The sequence below is a fragment of the Thamnophis elegans genome, chromosome 8 (assembly GCF_009769535.1).
Source record: "Thamnophis elegans isolate rThaEle1 chromosome 8, rThaEle1.pri, whole genome shotgun sequence".
NCBI classification, from domain to species: Eukaryota; Metazoa; Chordata; class Lepidosauria; order Squamata; family Colubridae; genus Thamnophis; species Thamnophis elegans.
The window spans coordinates 43,822,249-43,842,666 of NC_045548.1; the positions used below are offsets into that span (position 1 = coordinate 43,822,249).

The following is a 20,418-nucleotide window of genomic DNA, read 5'->3' on the forward strand; positions in this document are numbered from 1 at the left end:
CATCAAGACACTTATAGTAAGGATGTAATAGGGCATTTTGAGGTTGAAGCATTCCATATTCTCAGTTTCTGCTAACAAGCAGCATAAGTTTTATTTGTGGTCAAAATAGGTTGAAAAACTATTTCCTATTTTTATTTTTGTGAGCAACCAGTGTACATTCACAATGCAACTGCACTTACAAAAAATCCTTTTCGGCCGCTGCAAACAAACCGTCATCTTATGAATTCTGAACTTCGTGTTTCAAAAATGCTGGAAAAATCCTTATAAAAGTAGAAGGATGCCAGTTCATTATATTACACTTTTATTTTACAGTTTTGCAAAATCTGTTTTACAGATACATTAACTGGACAGCTGCAATACTGACCAAAAAAGCATACTTACAAACCAAATGCACATTTTAATATTTACTAGTATAGAATCACTAATATCCAAAGAGATGTGTCATGTAGTAAAGGAGGTGTGCGGCAATGCAAAATGTAGAGAAAAGATGTTAAAATGAAAAGTAAACATTGCATCCATAGTTACACAGCGGAGATCTTTGCAAACACATTTGGTATTGTAACATTCTAGACAGCAATATGCTTTGTAATAAATATTGATTATAATACATGCCTTAGAAAGCTTGTATTCTGTGTGTGTAAACTTTAACCAAATAAAGATATGATAAAAGAAAATAATCTAATCTGAAAGTAAATTCTTCATCTTAAAAGGACACTGCATTCAGGTGAATTTTAAATTATTTTTGGACTATTCCTTCTCTGTTGCACATTAGTTTTGTTTATATGAGAATTCCATGATGCTATTTAATTGCTGCAATTGTGCAAGACAAATCTACGGTCTTCCAAAAGATAAAGCTTTGCCTCAAAAAAGTCAGTATCTGTAACAACTGTAGCACAAAATGAATTGCAAAGGACTTAATTTTGAACAGCACTGCAATTTCTCAGCTATACTCCTGTGGTGCAACGTAGCAGTTGTTCTAACAAACTGAGAAAAATCTCAGCTGAAATTTCAATAATCTAATTGCTCTTCTCAACATCTTGCCGACTGAAACAGCACCTGTTTTATCACTATTGGGAACTAAAAGACAAGATCCAAGCACTTTAGAACTTCTTTAAGGAGCTACGATGCAAGATGATGCTCTCCAAGTATAGGTGTTTTAACAGACTAACTACAATGCACTTTTAGGAACTTTTCATCTTTTCAAAGATGCCCCTCAACCCTAGCTATCAGGCACTAATTTTGCCCTGCTCCTGGCTCTGACATGACAGACTGTCATACAGCTCCAAATATCAGCCCTATTGACACAGGACATCAGCTTCTTTAAAAGGCAATAGGAATAATATATGGTTTCTATCAAGCCAAAACGTTTAAAATGTAGCAGCACAATGGCATATTCAGCATCCTGTTTCTTATCCCTTCTCCATAAACTTGTATTTTCAGCTCTCACTCAAAAGTTTGTTTCCAAATCAGTCACCACACTTTCTACTACAGACAAAGTGTCATGGGAACAAATTGAAGTCTGTGAAAAGCAAAGACCTACATTCCAATCAATAGTTTCTTGTCATCCTTGGAAAATCACAGCCTTCGTCAGAAGCATTTTTACAGCAGATTATTTATAATGTGTATAAATAGACATGCATTTCTGTCTTAACTTCTTCTTACTAAAACGTTCCTATTGAAAGTGGTTACGGGCTAACAATTAAAAAAAAAAAACAAATCTCCAAGTCCAAGTCATCTTACATTCCTACAAATAGAGCATGACACCCTGGCTCTGAAAAAAAAGGTGAATAAATCTGTCTTTCTTTTCTTCTAATTGAAATATATAATCTGAAATAAGGCTAAAAAGAAAAGGAAAAAAAGGCATTTCATTTTGTAAAATCAGAGCTAACGATTTCTTTGCACGTATGTCCTGACATCTTTGTTGAGTGGGCTCTGCACCTATTTATCATGAATGTTAACTTAAAGCTTCATAAATTCAAAAATGTTTGGTTGATCATGGACCCACATTAAAAAGTGAGGCAATAAAACATAAAAGGAGGGGGAGGAGGGAATGAACAAACGTTGATTTGAGGCTTCCATCTTCTGAATGCTCAAAAGGCCAAAATGTCCAATAAAATGTAAAACACAGTATATATTTTGTGTAGTCTAAAAATATCTGTTACGATAACTTATTGCAAATTGCACTCGGCAGTTCGCCAAAATAATGGGAAAACTACCCCCTGTTGGTTGGCACAGTCCTTTAGCCTTGATTCAAAGTCACCAATAGAAGGATCTGGAAAGAAAATTTGCAGCTGTGCTCAGCCAACTGGCTGCCCCTTCTGGGTGTGATCCAACCCGGGACACGGCTTTGTCTTGCTCCTTTGAAGGACTTTCATCTTCTGGCAAGTATTCAGGAAGGTCAGTATTTTGCTCCACTTCTACTGGAGTATCTTGGAAAGGAACCAACATCTGCAAAAAATGAAACATGGTGTTAACACGCATCGTGGAATATCATACGTTATTTTTCAAAATTTGCTTTTGCTTTTCAGCTAGGCTACATTTATTTCTGCAATCACTTTCAGATCATTTCACTTTTATTAGCAGAAAGGATAAAAATGATTTTTAAAGGGTGTTTTTTTTTAAAGCTTAGGTATGTATGTATGTATGTATGTATGTATGTATGTATGTATGTATGTATTTAGTGTCACAACCCCTGGTATGCCCAAATGTGGGAGGAAGCAAACTGCTTCCATTCTCTGTCTATCGGCTCGTCACAAGAGACCATCACGACAGAAACCCAATATTTTTACTGTTGCCTTTGTTACATTTGTGTAGTATCTCCCTTTATTTATCAGCACAAATAGCACACACACACACACACACATGTACGTGTGTGTGTATGTGTGTGTGTGTATTCTTCATGCTCATGAGTTCCACAGGGCTATCTAAACATAGATGGCTTTTCTTATCCACACATACTGTTGCACTGTTATGCAGATATTGGTGCTCAAAGCAGGTTGGAAAATTTATCTGCCTAGAATTTCATTTATATGTGATGGATATTATTATATTGGATGAAAAGATTACAATTATTGTTGCTGCTGTTATCTTAGTGCTAGGGTGTCAAACTTGCATCATCATGTTGTTGTCATGTGACATATCATATGACTTTTCCCCCCTTCGCTAAAACAGGGGTGGGCACGTAACACATCTGGCCTGTGGGCCATGAGTTTGACACCCCTGTCTGAGTGTCTTTTAACAATATACTTTAATTGGGTGGGCAGTTCTCTCACCTCTTCTCCACTTTCACTTTTTACAACTTGCTGGGCTTTCATAACTTTGGTTGATGCTATTGCTGTGCCCAGTGCCTGCACAAAAATGGAAAAGGGAAACAATAAGAGCAGCAAAATAAAAAATAATAAAAAAAATCTCTACCTGAATCTGAAAATAATGAAAGCAAACCATTGGGAATGCTTACCTCTGCTTTTAAATCTGATCTGATTCTGACAACACATCTTTGAATTGCCATTTGAAATGTAAAGCTGATGACCCCTTTAATTTTAAGTAAGGCTTCTTCGCACAGGTTTCTCCGTGACTGGAAATTAAAGAGATGCAGTTAATGGATCAATGCTAAGGAAAATAACATGAAGTTAACATCTAGCAGAACAACATTTTTAAACAAAAAGAAATAATTGTTTGTATTTGGCTGTAGGGAAATAAAAAGGTAACATTTCTGCTTACATTCTGAAGGCAAACTAAGGAGAAATCAACTGTGAATAATGATGGAAAGTGCTGAAAAGCAAAGCAGCTTTTCTTTGTTATGATCAGCTAAACAGTCTCTTGTGATTTAGTTCTGACTGACTGAAATCCTCGCTGATGAGCAGTTAGTTTTAAGTTGCTATTTATCAGACATCTTGTATCCATACTGACTGAATGCATCAAAGCAGCTGTTACATCCTTCAGCTTCCTTATCTGTGGCAGCTCATGAACATCACTGCACTACACAACTCAACTCTGATGTCAACTGACAATGTCTGCTTATAAAATCACAAGCTCATCTTATGCTTTAAGCAAATGACAGGGCCTCTTCCATGCAACAACACAACAGTAACCTATGCTAGTTTCATCAACTCTTTAATTCTTTTAGGGACTTCTGGGGAAGAAATGGCAAATTGAAGATGGCTCTGCTAAAAGCAGAGTTAATGGCTACAGTGGAAGGAAGAGCCAGCAAGTTGACCAGATCTTTGTGATTCCTTCCTTGTCCTTCAGATCACCCGCAAATGCTCCAGACCAGGGGTCTCCAATTTTGGCAACATTAAGACTTGTGGACTTCAACTCCCAGAACTCCTCAGCCGGCAACTCCACAAGTCTTAAAGTTGCCAAGGTTGGAGACCACTGCTCCGGACAGTTGCTCTTCGCTAGCAGTTTAACAGTTATGGAAGATGAGAAAATAGCCATGTTGCTCAAACCACAGTTGGTACCTTCAAAAGGATACTAGTTTCACACATTTCCTTTTCTAATTACTTTCAGAAATTGTTTGTTAACTCTTTGGTTTGGCAAGGCTGAAATCAATGAATGAATTTTCTTCTATACTTATTGGGAAAAGTTTTAATTAGACGTTTAAGGGTTGTTTTTTTAAGTGTGTAGAAGAAACAGCAAAAGTGTTAGTAGAATTTTAATTTCAGAAGGTTACAAACAGACTGATGGAACAGATGAATTGGAGTAAGATTTTAAAATTATTATAAAAACCTTTTCAGTGAAAAAAATGCTTTTGTTTTGTATTTTTTTTAAAAAAGTAGCTAGGATGAGACTTTGACGGTTGGACACTAGAGGGCACCAGAAGAACTAAAGATAACAATTAAAGGAGAAGAACGCATAAATTAGTGAATGCACTATTGTAAAATATTTTAACATTGGATATATTGAAGGATATTTTTGAACACTGGACCCAAAAGTTAATTTTAAAAGTATCTATGTGTTTAATAAATGTTATGGGAGAGGAACAAGTTTTCCCTGTCAAGATTGAGATTAATTTTAAAGTAGACTCAAAGTAGACTTAAAAATGACAGCCTACAAAAATGATAGGGAATATAGCAACAGCACTTATACGTATATACCACTTCATAGTGTTTATAGCCTCTCTAAGCAGTTTACAGAGTCAGCATATTGCCCCCAACAATTGTGGTCCTGGATAATTTTCCTACATTGGATTTACAAGAGTCTTGTTAAAACTTCCAAGAATTTTGTGAGAAGGGAAGAAGAAAATAATTTTAAAAAATCAAATTGTAGAACATTATTTGAAGGGATTAAAGATCAACTTTATTAAATGGATTATAAAATTGATGTACTTGATCAAGGTTAAAAGAGATATGAAGTTATGTCTGGTTATGAGGAGACCTTAAGGACATTTAATTATCCAACTAAGGTAACATCATCTGTGAGAGTGAGTTTGGTCTTTACTACTTGGGTAATGAAATGTCTGCAAGGAAATAATCAAGTTCAGAGAGCACAAAGGACTCCATAGTATTTTCTTGGCTTTTCCACCAATGGCCAAACACATAAACAACCAAGTTAATTACAATAACAGGGACAAATTTAGGCGAACTAATTAGATCTGTTTTAATGAAAGAAGGAGAAAGAAAGCCAAAAGAGAAATAAATGTTATTCTGGAAGTGTAGGCCTGAGTCCATACTGGGTCTGAGCAAATACTTGATTTGAAGATTTAGTCAAATCACTGAATCCATTTAGAAAGCTGAATCATTAAATATGTGAGATGCCTTTAAATCTATTAAAACAAATTGAATCCTTCCACAGAAATCTTTTTTGGAATCATTTGTAATTTAAATCAACCTGCCTCAACCATTTGGATCAATTCAGATCAGATTTCATCTCATTCATACTTCCCACATCGTGCATGCTGATTGTTACTCAGATTATCACCCCACCAGCTTTATTAGTGAGGATTCATCATCTGTAAATCTGCTTCTCTTACAGGCTAACTTGACCAAGATGTAAGGCAATGCAGCAAAAGATCAGGTTCAATAATTTACAATGATATAGGACTGAAACTGAAACATAAGGGGCACTGTAGATAACCTGTTCAAACAGTTTTATATTTTTCTGGGCAGCCATAAAAAGCTAGACATGGTCCTCGGATGTTTTCTACGGGGAAATGGAGGATAAATTTACAGAATCTATTTGACGTTCTATAAAAACTCCACTGAGATCTCATTTAATATCTACTATCCAGCAGTCAAAAGAAATATACAATGTATAACGACTGCAAACAAAGCCAATTTTTTTTAAAAAACTTACTATTTTTTTGGTAGACACAATTTCTTTTTATTCTTAATAAAAAAAATTAAGGAGAATTTTAAATAAAAAAGTAGCAAGAAAAATAATGTTCCCTTTATTTGGTTGCAAATAACCCATACAGCAGTTGTAGTATTGGTGAAATATTGCTGTCTCCCATACTGTATTATTTTAGAAAACAATCGCCACGTCCAGATGGCAGAGTTCTTAAAGAGCTCAAGATGTGACACCGCTGAACTCCCCAAAATGAGTAACTTGTTTGTCAAATAGGGTTCAATGCCAGAAGACTGGAAGGCATCAAATATGACACTAATTTTTAAAAGAGACCAGGAGGGATCAGGATAATATGTTAGTCAGCTTTATTTATTCCAGATAAATTGGTAGAAGTGGTATTGAAAGTTAAAATAACCAAGAATTTTGTGTGCCTAGGCAATCCTAGTACCTTTTTTATATTATGTGATTTATAGTTTAATTTTCTATGATTGTATATTATAAACCACCAAGTAGAATAATATATAAACACTTACATGTTTTGTATGAATCTATTGGTGTAGGAGAGAATGGAAATCAGAATGAACCTGAAAAGAATATTCTGAAAGAACGTGTAGCCAGCCACCTAATAAGATTGGCAGCCTGTTCGGCCTATGACACTATTTTCCTATAGATTTCCATTGTAATTACATATGCCCAATTTCTTACCCAGGTCTTTTACTTACTTCCAGGCCTTAAAGTGGATGAACATAGATCAATAAGTGTATATATTCAGAGACATTTCTGTGGTTAGTTTCTTGGGAAATGTAAAGTTATTCCTGAAATGTTCATTACAAAGTTATTTGTAATAAGTCATACCCAAGGGATTTGAAAATAGACTTAACGCAGATTAATTATATTTACATTTAGTTACACATTACATCTAATTTACACACAGAGAATATGTTTACAAAAAACAATTGTTCTCTTTTTCATATTTCAGTGTGAGTTATAAATTCTAAAATGTATATGAATTTCTTACCGAATCATCAAGGCCATCTATATGTAAAACTACTGTTTTAGCACGTTTATTTGTACTTCCAAGAAAAAACTGAGCTTTTCGACGTCTAGAATTCATCTCATTCACATTGTCCATGTCAGACATATTGGAAGACTGAAGAATATCATAGATTTCTGAAGCTAATAGTTTTGTTTCCCCAGGCGTTGTGGTCCTAAGGCAAAGCAAAATCATATTTATTTAGATGTATTATAGTTTTTTCTTAACCCAATTTCTTTTACAATTCTCCCAGAAAAAACAGCTGTTTGTTTTTTACTTCTACAATATAACCAGGACTATAGATCCTAAGACTATTTTTCAATCTTGGTCCTTAGTTTTACAAAACAATTACCCCTTACAAAAAGATTCCTTTGCTAAATACTTTCCAGAAGATGACAGAGAAAGGGTTTGCTGTCTTGTTTTATCATTATTGTTAATTTATTATGGATGTTGGGTTAAATTGTCTATTGGGAGTTGAAGTCCAGACATATTAGTGGATGAGGTTGAGAAACACTGAGCTAGTTGTTGTACGTCTATAAGAAAAAAATCATAGATTTGTGGTAGTCAACTGACATTCTCCAGTGCATAGTAGTAACAGAAAAATCAGAGATGAATGGGAGGAGAGGGAGCATGAACAAAGTAAGTATAAGGAGCAAAACAATCTGGTAGCTGACATTGAATAAAAGAGTGACAATCAGATGAGAAAATTCAAAAAAAGACATTGAGACATTCAGAGCCCCAACAATGAATTAGAAATATGACTCTTTAAATAATATCTGTTTAAGGGAAAATGTTTAACACATAGTTCAATGCTCCCTCTAAACTGTGCGGCTGTGTGGCTGCGCACATGGCAACAAAACACCGCGCAGCAGTTTCCAAATGCCGCACAGTGGTTTTTGTGAGACACCTTCCACGATAATAGGAGAGGAGAGCCAGATGAGAGAGACAGACAGAGACAGAGAGACAGACGGACAGAGAGACAGACGGACAGAGAGAGGGGGGAGGGAGGGAGGGGTTCTTTGCTTCTTGGGTCAACAGTGAATATCAGTTATCAAAAATGTAGGTAGAAAATTAAGCAGGCAATAGGCAATTATAAAAAGGGAAGCCAACTTTCTGAATTCTGTTTCTTTGCACTTAGTGACTTATAAATAGACTAATGTTCTGAAAACCTGACCTAAATTACTATATATTTTAAATAGCTGTAAAGCTATGCTGAAAAAGTTGTTCTCAAAGTATTGTGATAAATTCAATAAAAAGAAGGGAATTCTTGATGAACTTAAGGAGAAATGAGAGTATTGGATAGTAAATGGACAAATAAAATTACCAATCAAAGAGAATATTTGCACCTCAGGATTGAAATGAGATGTTCTCTCCTACTCTTTCCTCTTCCTCTCTTCTCTCTCTGTCTCTCTTATCCTCTTTCTTTGTCTCTCTTCTCTTTCTCTCTCCTTCTTTTCAATTCTTCCATCACTTTCTCTCTCCTTCTCCCTTCTCTCCTCTTTGTCTCTTTTTGTCTCTCTCATCCTCTTTCTCTTTGTCTCTCTTCTCTTTCTCTCCTTTCCCATTCTTGTCACTTTCTCTCTCCTTCTCTGTCTCTCTTCCCTCTTTTCTTCCTCTCTTCCTCTCTCCCACTCTTTTATCACTTTCTCTCTACCGCCCAACCTGTCCCCATACTTATCTTCGACTGATCATGTTTGCAATAATTTACCTTCTTTTCTAAATAGGCGCAGTTCCCTTACCGGATCCCTCACTCACTCAAACACAAACTCACACATACACACACACACACACTCATGCACAAAACCATTTTTCTCCATTCCAATTCAGATCCTATATCAATTGCTCTGTGAAACATCTGTGAAAAAAATCCATGTGCTCAGGCATGAAAATGTGCCGCTCAAACACTATACTTTTCCGCACACACACTGAAAAAAAATTAGAGGGAACATTGACAGGGTTTAACCGTAAGTGTATTTATATGTACATATGGAAAGGCATAAATCTAAATCTATAAGCATGACTGATCTGATAGTCTGGGGAACTGAACATAAAGGAAAAAGATATGGAAGTTGCTTGGAACAGAATAGAAATGTTATACGTTGCTCCCATCCAGAGTAATGTTATATTACTCTGAGAGTATTACTCAGAGAGCCGAGGTGGCGCAGTGGTTAAATGCAGCACTGCAGGCTACTTCAGCTGACTGCAGTTCTGCAGTTCGGCTGTTCAATCTCACCGGCTCAGGGTTGACTCAGCCTTCCATCCTTCCGAGGTGGGTAAAATGAGGACCCGGATTATTGTTGGGGGCAATATGCTGACTCTATAAACCGCTTGGAGAGTGCTGAAAGCCCTATGAAGCGGTATATAAGTCTAACTGCTATTGCTATTGCTATATAAAAAATTTGAGAAAGTAGCACTTAGCCTTGGAATAAAACAACCCAACCTTACTTGGATTTCCTTTCAGAAAGTATTATATTAAAGATAGATGGGAAATTGCTGTTATATAAACATTAAGATGAACATTAACAAAGGCTATTAGCATACAGTTAAATAGTAGCTTTGAAATATGTATCTATGTATATTTCCTGTAGGTATATACACACACTTTGTCTAACATCTAACATATGTTTTATAGTTTCAGAGATCAACACAAAATCACAAGGGTAATGAATACATTTCAGCACACATATACTCCACAAAATGGAGAAATAGAAATCCAATGTTGCTGAAAATGGGATTATATTTAAGGGCTATTTTAGTTTAATCAGAACAATGCTCCTTTGGTACAATAATAATGTTAATTCTTCTCCATATTTCTGGAATGGCACCTTTGTGTAATAGTTATGAAAATATTATCAGTTCCTAGAAAATTTCAGTTGTAAATATTCAGTAAGTATTTTATTATTGTATTTAACTTATTTTATTATACCCTTTTGTCAATCAAGGTACTTTGTTACTGAGCAAATAAACACTTGCTGTATTATTTGTTTTGTTCCCCAATAAGTTAGTTCTAATTGCATAAAAAAACGTGAACTATATCTTCAAAAAATTATTTAGGCATGTTCCAATTAAGCACAGCAGATGGCATTGTTGCCTTTTCTTTAGAAACATTAAAATTAAACTGAAGCTGTATTCCTAAACTCCATATTGCACAATACAATGTGCATCCATTGTCTCGCTACCTCAATGATTAATGTATAAAATGTTCACAATTTCAAAGAATCCCAGAAAGTCAAAATCAAAGAATGAGCTACCTCTCCTGATATTGCTTACCATTAATTGTACATAAACCAAAATACTTATTGTTCCACAAACTATAATTTTAAAAAATCCAGCTTAAAAATGAATTGAGTCACACTTGTATTTTTCTCACCATCATATGAGAAATTTGTGTGTCAATCATGAAGAAAATACAAAATTCAATCTATAGATTCAAAATAGACTCCTGCTATCCATTAGCAGTGCACTTATTATCTTCTGTTGTATTGAATAATAGCCATAGTAGCTAAAGGATTTTATTCAATTATCATCAAGGAATTCTGGATTCATAGTATTACCATATTGAAGGATATCATTCTCCCCTTGCTTCTGGCAAGATAATCAGTTTAAACTTTTCCAATAGGAACTACAAGCAATTAAAGCTGTATTAAATTAAAACTGATGGAAATGGTTAGATTTACAGAAGTGGGGGTAAGGGAGATACATACCTACAAGGGATTCTTGTGCAATTAAATACATATTAATTTAGCTGATTATGTTAGGCAACTAATAAATTCGAAAAATCTGTGCTGGATTTAGTTCAACATATCCTAGCAAAAGTAGACTACCATGGAATAAAAAGTGCTTCTAGCTAAATAATTAGAGTTCGGCTTTCATTAATTTGCCAATCTGCATTAAAAGTTCCTAGCTATCAAGATCCCCCTAAGTTATAAAATAGGGGGGAAAGGCATTGTAAAGATCCTCAGCATTATCAAACAAGCTATGAATGTTAACCTTCAGCTACTCATGGATCGCTGATCTAATTAACATAAAGCATAAAATAAGCAAAACTACTGCACAAAATCTGCACTTTAGTACCTTTTAGCAACATTTAGGACACTGATATCCTTCAGATACTTTGGACGACAATATGAGACTCCCTTAAGTTTGGCAGTGCTGGGATTAGCTGATGAAACCTGTACTTGGGATACAGCAGGGCTAACTTCTTGTCTCTTAGGACCTTCATATAGGTAGTTTTCAGGTTATCATCAGTCATTCAGTGTCTATTCAAATCTACAGTGGCACTGAATGAATGGTACTTATGTCAGGTCCTCCTAATTCCAGCCAGTGCACTGTATCTCCAGTCATATGATCACTGTTACCTTTAAAGCAGAGATTAAATGATCATATTGTATGAAATCAGCAAAAACAAATTGCCTTTGAATTGCTGTATATATGACTTGGAAAGCAATTTTAAAGGAAAAGACAATTAAGGCACATTTACCACAGTAAGCATGCTATACTTACTTCTGTACGACAGTCTGTAAACTCAGCATCATCCCCAGTTCACTTTTCATCCTTTCTCTATTGGCCCGACATTCCGCCAAATAACGTAAAGCCTATTAGAAACAAATGGATCAAAGAATCAACCAAAGCAAAAGACATTCTCAGCATTTTCTTTCACACCACTCAAAAATGCATTGTAGTAATTCAAAAGATTGGGAAATAGGTTATTTAATGCTTACAACATAAAGCTACTGCTTATCTATTCATTCATCACATTTCTATATCACCCTTCTCACCAGCTGACCTTTGATTACCACCTGTCGGCTGTGACCGGGGGGCATTTACCCAGGTTCGCCTGGTGCGCCAGTTGCGGCCCTACCTGAACCGGGAGGCTCTCACAACAGTCACTCGCGCCCTCGTGACCTCTAGGCTGGAATACTGCAACGTGCTCTACATGGGGCTGCCCTTGAAGAGCATCCAGCGGCTTCAGCTAGTCCAGAATGCGGCCACGCGAGTGATTGTGGGTGCACCTCGGTTCGCCCACATAACACCTATCCTCCGCGAGCTGCGCTGGCTACCTGTTGATCTCCGTGTGCGCTTCAAGGTGCTTCTTACCACCCACAAAGCCCTTCATGGTAGTGGATCTGGGTACTTGAGAGACCGCCTTCTGCCAATTACCTCCTCGAGACCCATTAGATCTCATAGATTAGGCCTCCTCCGAGTGCCATCTGCCAGCCAGTGCCGGCTGGCCACTACGCGGAGGAGAGCCTTTTCAGTAGCAGCTCCGACCCTTTGGAACGATCTCCCCGTGGAGATTCGTACCCTCACCACCCTTCAGACCTTCCGCGCAGCCCTCAAGAGCTGGCTATCCCGTCAGGCCTGGGGGTAAAGATTATAATTCGCCCCCACCCGAATGCTGAATGAATGTTGTTTATTCTTTTTAATTACATGTTATGTTATATGTCATTGTATGTATCCCCTCCCATATAAGTTGTTAGCCGCCCTGAGTCCCCTCAGGGAAAAGGGCGGCCTATAAATAAACTTATTCTAATTCTAATTCTGTTAGCATATATGTGCTAGGTAAATATAAAAATAATGTTTGTCTCTCTATGAAAAAAATTAATAATGGGCAATTCTGATTTGTTCGATTTCAGATATATATTTTTTCAAATTTGGCTATTTCTACACTTGGGATTTTAATAATCATGTGGACATTCCACCTAATACATATGCAGTTAGAATATACAGTCTGTGTTTGGGAAACTGCATATTAAAAAATAACTGGGTTTTAATTTGCATATTAGTTCTGGAAGCACAAATTAGGTAAATGCAATGAAGAGTTAAATGAATACGAATTAGAAAGAGTGCAGGAAAGTGGGCAAGGATGGTGAGAGACTTGGAGATCCTGTGAAATTGGTTAAAAGTGCATAGGTCTTAGAATCCTAGGCTAAAGAAAAGAAAGCTAAGGGAAATGTGATAGCAGTCTTCCAATATTTGAAAGAATGTCACAGGGCAGAGTATATGAATTACTCTCCAGAGCAGTCAAGAGTAGCACAAGAACCAATGGGGGGAAGCTTAGTTGACTGAAAGCCATTCAGAAGTGGAACAGTCTGCTTCCTGAAGTTGTGGCTGCTCCATCATTGGAGGCTTTCAAAAAAGATTAGAAAAAAAGATTGTCTAGAAATGATATTTCCAACATTTTGATTAACATCAGCCTTGATTTCCCCAACCATAAGGTAATGGTTCCCGTCGCACATATGTGCCAGTCGTTCCCGACTCTAGGGGGTGATGCTCATCTCCATTTCAAGGCCAAAGAGCCAGCGCTATCCGAAGACGTCTCCGTGGTCATGTGGCCGGCATGACTAAATGCCAGAGGCACATGGAAGCAGTTACCTTCCCACCAAAGGTGGTCCTATTTTTCTACTTGCATTTTTCTACTTCCATTTTTACATGCTTTCGAACTGCTAGGTTGGCAGAAGCTGGAACAAGTAATGGGGGCTCACTCCGTTACGCAGCACTAGGGATTCGAACCGCCAAACTGCCTACCTTTCTGATCGACAAGCTCAGTGTCTTAGCCGGAGCCACCCATCCCCAGCCATATCAATATACAAATTATAATGTTCCTTACAAAACCAACTGATGTATATGCAAAATATGTTAAAACCCCAAAAAATTACTTTTAAATTTATGCACTGTTTTTCCGCTCAGGCACTAAAAATCCTGCTTCAATTTTGCCAGGAAGGATTTTCAGTGAGAGAGCAGGGAGGCAGCTCAGTAAGATAAGGAGTATGGGGAACCCCATGGTGGGGGGGAGGCCTTGGGAGACCCAGCACAACCCACAGATGAGTATCTCTCCGCTCAAGCACTAAAAATCCTGCTTAGATTTCATCAGGGAGGATTTTCAACCCCCAGAACAGAGAAACTTGTCCACAACACCCCACAGAACTCACACACAACTGCATCAGGCCTCCCAAGGTCTTCTCCAATGAAAGGTTCGCCCGTGTTCTTTACTTGGGACCCTTGTCTGCTTAGCGACCCTTGATATCACTTAACAACTGCAACCCAGAGTGCCTGGATTATGGTCATTGAGAAAAGCAGTCTTATGATGTCTTGCTTAACAACCATTTCACTCAAATAACTGAGATTCCAGTCCCAATTCTGGTCATAATTCAAGGAATACCTATAGTCCACATACATTCCAAGATTCTCAATACCCCAGCCAGCCTTGAAACTAGCTTTCCATAAAGGCAAATCATAAGGTCTGTAAATTTTTTGCTACTGGAGTAGTATTTTCAGTTGTTAAGAGTCTGCTTATAACAGTGCAAAAAACCGGCCCTATGGACAAACTGGAAATTCAGGAACGGATTTCCAGTTTGCTCGTAGGGTCGGTTTTAGCCCTCCGGAGCTTTCAGGGGCCTTCTGGGAGGGCAAAAAATGATCCTACGAGCAAACTGGAAGTCACTTCAAGGAACCCTCCAGATGGCTCCAGAGGGCTAAAACCAGCCCTATAAGCAAACCAGAAGTCACTTCCTGAACTTCCAGTGTGCCCATAGGGCCAGTTTTTTGCACTCCGGAGGCTTCAGGGAAGCTCCTGAAGCCTCCGGAGGACTTCTGGGGGGTGGGGGAGGCTGTTTTCACCCTTCCCAGACTCCTATAAAGCCTCTGGAGCCTGGGGAGGAAGAAAAATGGCCTCAAAAAAAGGCTGAAGTCAGGTGGCCAGCACATGCATGCGCGCTGGCTAGCTGACAACACCTCGCGTGCCCTGACAAATGGCTCCACGTGCCACCATCCCAGATATAGGCAGATGAGCTGTAATGTATATTAAGTGTGCTATAATCATTTTCATTTCAGCAATCTTTCCATGTTTCAGTGGGATAAAGGGTTTAACCTGATCTACTCAAGATGTTTCAACACATCCAGAGAACTCAAATTCAAACAATTTTCCACATTTGTAGTTACAATACTTGAGTGTAATCATGGAAACGCATGATAGCAAATATGCATTTAAATTCTTACATTTCAGATTCCACAGCTACCCAAAGCCCTTAATGCTACAAGATGAGCTATCCAATAATACTTACAAGCAGTGCTGAATGGACAACTGGTGGGTTGGGATGATCCAAAAATAATATAAGGCCTGGTAGACATCCCTGGTCCTGGACAATTGCTCTTCTATTCAAAGGATCAGCTGCCAGATCTCTCAGCTGGTTTACTACAGTGAGTGCATCAGGCTCCACATTCATTGAGGTATTCATTTTTCTTTGTCATACATATGATTCTACTATAAAGGAAGTTGTTATCAATAACTATAGTGATATGAAGTAATTTCGTAAGTGCTAAAACATAAATGCATGCTATGGTTTAAAATAATTTATAAGTAAGTAAGTAAGTAAGTATGTATGTATGTATGTATGTATGTATGTATGCTTTCGTAGATTTTCACGGGTGTAGGTATGCTGGTCTTGTTGTATTCAGGTCTTTTCCCGTGTAAGATTGAGATTGTCTTGGCAACGTTTCAACGAGGTCTCACTCGCCATCTTCAAGCTGGTGTTCGAATACAACAAGACCAACATACCTACACCCATGAAAATCTACGATACACATAGACACACACACACACACATACAAACAAGCTGTGAGATTTTAAAATTGTGAAGTCCTGCATCAGAATCCACAGGACTACATAAACACGTTAGCAAGATTAATATATGCAGAAAATAAATATTTTAGTTTTTTATTTGTTAATATCACAAAAACATAGAAAGTAGATTTTTAATATTTATTAAGTATGATAACCATTTGTGAATTAATTTTTTTCTCTCAAAGACTAAACATGGCTACAATTACCCATTATGTAATAGGTATAATTATTTGTATTTGTAATACATAATAAAGTAATTGGTATATTATTTGTATTTGTAATAAATAATAATGTAGGTGTTTTAATTTAATCACACAGCTTGGAGCATTTTTTAAATAAATAAAAAGCTAGAAACACAATGAGTATATTACATTCCCACAAATATTGGAGGATTCTTATAAGTTTCACAGTTAATTCCATATATAATGGCGATCAACATTCCCTGAAAAACCACCACTATAAATCTTACTTTGAAGTATACGTACCAGCAGGGTATATTTTCAGTTCAGGTAAACCCAAAATATAGGTAGTCCTCAACTTACATGAGTTCATTTAGTGACTATTTGAAGTTACAATGGCACTGAAAAAAATAACTTGTGATCCTTTTTCACACTTGACAAATGACTCATATTTATGATGGTTGCATTGTCCCAGTGCCATGTGGTCCTTTTTTGCGACCGACTGACAAGCAAAATCAATAGGGAATCAGATTCACTTAATCATGATACTAACTTAACTGCAGTGATTCACTTAACAACTGTGGCAAGAATGATCATAAAATGGGGCAAAAGTCACTTAACTGTCTCGCTCAACAATAGAACTCACTTAACAAAACTCACTTAACCACTGTCTCACTCAGCAACAGAAATTTTAGGCTCAACTGTGGTCATAAGTTGACAACTATCTGCAGAGCTCCTTCTAAATGGGAAGTGACTGTCCCCATTTGAATAGGCCTTTAACCCTAACCCTAAAAACTTGATTCTTATCCAGAAGTTCCACACCAAAGCAAATTGAAGGAGTGCCAAGGTGAAGAATTTTAGGAGCAGACATAAGAAATACTATATATATTGCTGTTTTTATAGTTGACATATGAGCAAATTTTGTTTAGTGCGACACAAATATCATAGAACTACTCAACAGTTTCTTACTGTAACTAAATTCAAAGCCAAGTAACTTGCTCGCACAAACTTTAGAAAGAAACTTCATTTAAAAATTTGTAGATAATAAGGTCTGATGAATCCCTAGGATTCAAACCACAGAAACCCCACTATGGGAAATAGTGCCTTAAAGAAAATATGTGACTGAATTTGAAGTGCTGTTCTATGGATACTTAATTGGAAATCGAGCAATTTCACTAGCACTTCCAAGCACGCAATTACAGCCTTCAGATAAATGGCACTGCAAAGTCCAAACCTATGCATATTCATCCACCAGTAGTCTGCAACTTATTTCTAGCAATACATATTCCAGTTAGGACACTGGACCTTGCACCTTTTCTTTTGCTTTCATCCCTACAAGTGGTTAACGCCACTCGACCCCTGACAACTGCCTGGCCTCCTTGCATTTTGTTGCACTGCAACTCTTGCACTGGGAGGGATCCTATAATATTAACGAAATCACTACACTGGTTTTAAGGGAGGTAAATAGGATTGCAACCTCACTCATTAAAAAAAAAGCTAATTACCCGATCTGTGTTTCCGTTTGAACGTTAACAAGATTGAGTTGAGCTCTAAGTCTAAACCCTTAACTAGCAGCCAACTGCCACTGGGTCTTGTGTGATTGCAAATCCTTAGTCTTGGCCAGGAGGATAATTTGGATCTCTAAATTTTAGAGATCTAAAAGAACTCCAGGCATCGAAGAAGTAGCGGCGTTCATGATCTTCGTCTTGTGTTCTTTGCCGGCCACCTTCAATCCACTCCCACCTCAACTCCCCATCCCTTTCCTGCCCACCCGTCCGTCCCGTCCTCGTCCCCCACAAGCCCCATTCCCAGGTCCAGGGATCCCCATTACCGCCCTCACTTTCATTGGACGCAGAAGGGGAGGCGCTTTGGTACTCCCGCCCCACGGAGGAAGGACCACTCCAAATCACGTATCGGCTAATGCCGCTGCCGCCGCCTTCGCATACCCGGAGACCCGGGCAGAGGAGACGCTTAAAACTTCCGGGCGCCCGGCGAAGGTCAGCAGCTGAACTGGAATCGCCGACCCGCCAAGGCAGCATTCATCCAGCAAGGCGGGCGATCGCCGCTTTTCGGCACCGCTGCAATCCCTGAGACGCGATTGGCTGTAACCGAAGGCGTCTGCCCTCCATTCGTAGCTCGCCTTATTATGAGCCCCCCCTCCGATTGGCTTATTCCGGGTCAAGGATTCTGAGGCATTGTGGGTTAGAATGAAATCAACTTTTTAGGTGGCATTTTGAACAACTACAATTCCCAAGAAGCTCTGGTTCGGTTTCTGATGGTTGCAACTTACGCTTGCGCTTTGCAGGCGCAATGTGTAAATCGTGCGCCTTGGGACGGATCTCGCGCATTTGCTTGCCTGGGGACTCCCGTAGTGAGGCTTATTCGAAGGCAAGAGTGTTCTCTCTCTCTCTCACACACACACACAGACACACACACTCTCACAAACACACACCGAGTTTAGCAGCTCCTAACTATTTTAGCCAAATAATCAAATATCGTATAGGATTGTGATCTTAGGGTCGAATATAATGTGCAGTCATTCTTTCTGTATGAGTCCTGAAAGAAAGCTCCTAAGAGGCTGACGTAGAGTGGAATTTTTATAGTGCAATTATATATTTACTTGTCCAAGATTTTTCCTTTGAATCAAAAGCAACTCCGTACCTGGTTTCAGAGAAACAGGTATGCAATTTTGTTGGCAGCTCTACAGAAATGCTTTGCCTTTATCTTTCTTTCAAGGGCATCTTTCTTTCAAGGGCATTTCTAAAATTTTTCATCTAAGTACTAACCTGGGCTTAGTTTGCCTTAAAATAAATTACATAGAGTTGGACGAACAATTGTATTTAAATTGCAGTTTAAATTTCTTTTTCTCAAGGTTGCTATAAAATTGAAAATGACTCATTGTGAATAGTTTTCTGATAAATATATAAGTAGTTACAAAAGGGTTACATTATGGCCTGATTTATACATAACTGTACATTGAATAAGTCCAGCTATTTATAAACCAAAGTTTTTATTATAATTCAGTTTGCTTAATGTACCAGCAAAACCAAATTACTTGCTTATTAAGAAACCATAGGTTTGTGTGATTGTTAAACCCATCAGTGGGTTTCTTGTATAGGCTTATGATACCCAGAAAATAACTTTGCTGAAGTGCAACTGCTACCATAAATATAATTCTAATTCTTTAATTTTCTACTCTACATTCACATACATGGTGCTTCAAAATAGGCCTCTATACATAATTAGCATCTCTGATGACAAATGGCTGCATCTGTAAAGTTTTGCTATCATAGATAGTAAGAATATATAAGTGTATAGGTGTACTATACTTTTAAAGTAGACAAATTCATTTGGTCTTTAGGAAACACATGGATGTGGTTAAGGGTGCAATCCTGTACACATTTAATCGAGAATAGGTTTTTTTAAAAAATAGTAGATTAAGTTATACATAAACATCTACAGTGTTGTTTGCAATAGTAGCAATGACTTGTTTTATTTGTACATCAAAATCACAGAAAGCTACCCTCTCACACAATTCAGTGTGACATGCTTTCAAGATGCTAGTCTTTGCTAATCTGGTGCTCCATAGATATAGCATTGCATCCATCCTGACCAAAATTTGAAGATTCCAAAAGCAAAGGATCAAATATTAAACTTTCCAATATCCTTAACCTGTTGGTATGGTGTTTGGGGTTGAGGGTGGTTATCACATCTGTAGTTCAGTGTTCTCATAGTTAACCTTTGGTTTGCTACAGATTGAACTACAGTTCTCATCAGGCACAACTAATGCACCTAATGTTCAAGGATTACAGTAATGAATTTGGAGAGATACAGTTCTGCAACCCTGAAAAAGACTTTTAAATTTTAATATGTTGGTTTTACTCTATATAAAACATTTTGTGTAGTACTAGAATTGCAAAATAAAGGGATCTGAAAATATGTTGAATGTGTGCTCTTTTTTTAAGGATTCTCTGCTAATATCTGAGAGTAGGACAACCAGCAGTAAGATACCGTAGGTTGGAGCGGTGATGAGGTACCGTTGAAAGACCTGAAGGACCAATTTGGGACAGAGCATTATGGTGAAAACCTGTGGCTGTTAAGTAGATAACGATGTATGGCATGTCGGTCAATTAATAGTGCCAAAATTTACCGCAGCACAGAAAAAGCAAACTACCGCCTTTACGCAAACTTAGCACTAGATAGTAGTGAAATAGCACTAGATGGCGCTCCTTACGCGATCCTTTGATACTGAAGAGCAGGACTTTTCCTGTCTTTTCGCAAATTGCTCATCCGAAACA

At 37.7% G+C, this 20,418-nt stretch overlaps 1 protein-coding gene across 4 annotated transcripts; it reads right to left on the bottom strand.

The window, feature by feature from the left end:
- Positions 1–288: 288 nt before the first annotated feature.
- On the bottom strand, positions 289–20,051 carry ARMC1 (armadillo repeat containing 1). Of its 4 annotated transcripts, none has more exons than XM_032222484.1 (7): positions 17,961–20,051; positions 15,382–15,578; positions 11,822–11,913; positions 7,304–7,493; positions 3,458–3,574; positions 3,273–3,347; positions 289–2,448 (listed from the first exon to the last, which is right to left on the bottom strand). In XM_032222484.1, the coding sequence occupies exons 2-7, from the start codon at positions 15,553–15,555 to the stop codon at positions 2,257–2,259; spliced, it is 840 nt and encodes a 279-aa protein (XP_032078375.1). In that variant the 5' UTR covers positions 15,556–15,578; positions 17,961–20,051; the 3' UTR covers positions 289–2,256. The 4 variants fall into 4 exon arrangements, with proteins under 4 accessions (XP_032078375.1, XP_032078374.1, XP_032078376.1 ...); XM_032222483.1 differs by having other exon boundaries at positions 15,382–15,581; XM_032222485.1 differs by lacking the exon at positions 17,961–20,051 and adding an exon at positions 17,626–17,891 and having other exon boundaries at positions 15,382–15,581.
- Positions 20,052–20,418: the final 367 nt, after the last annotated feature.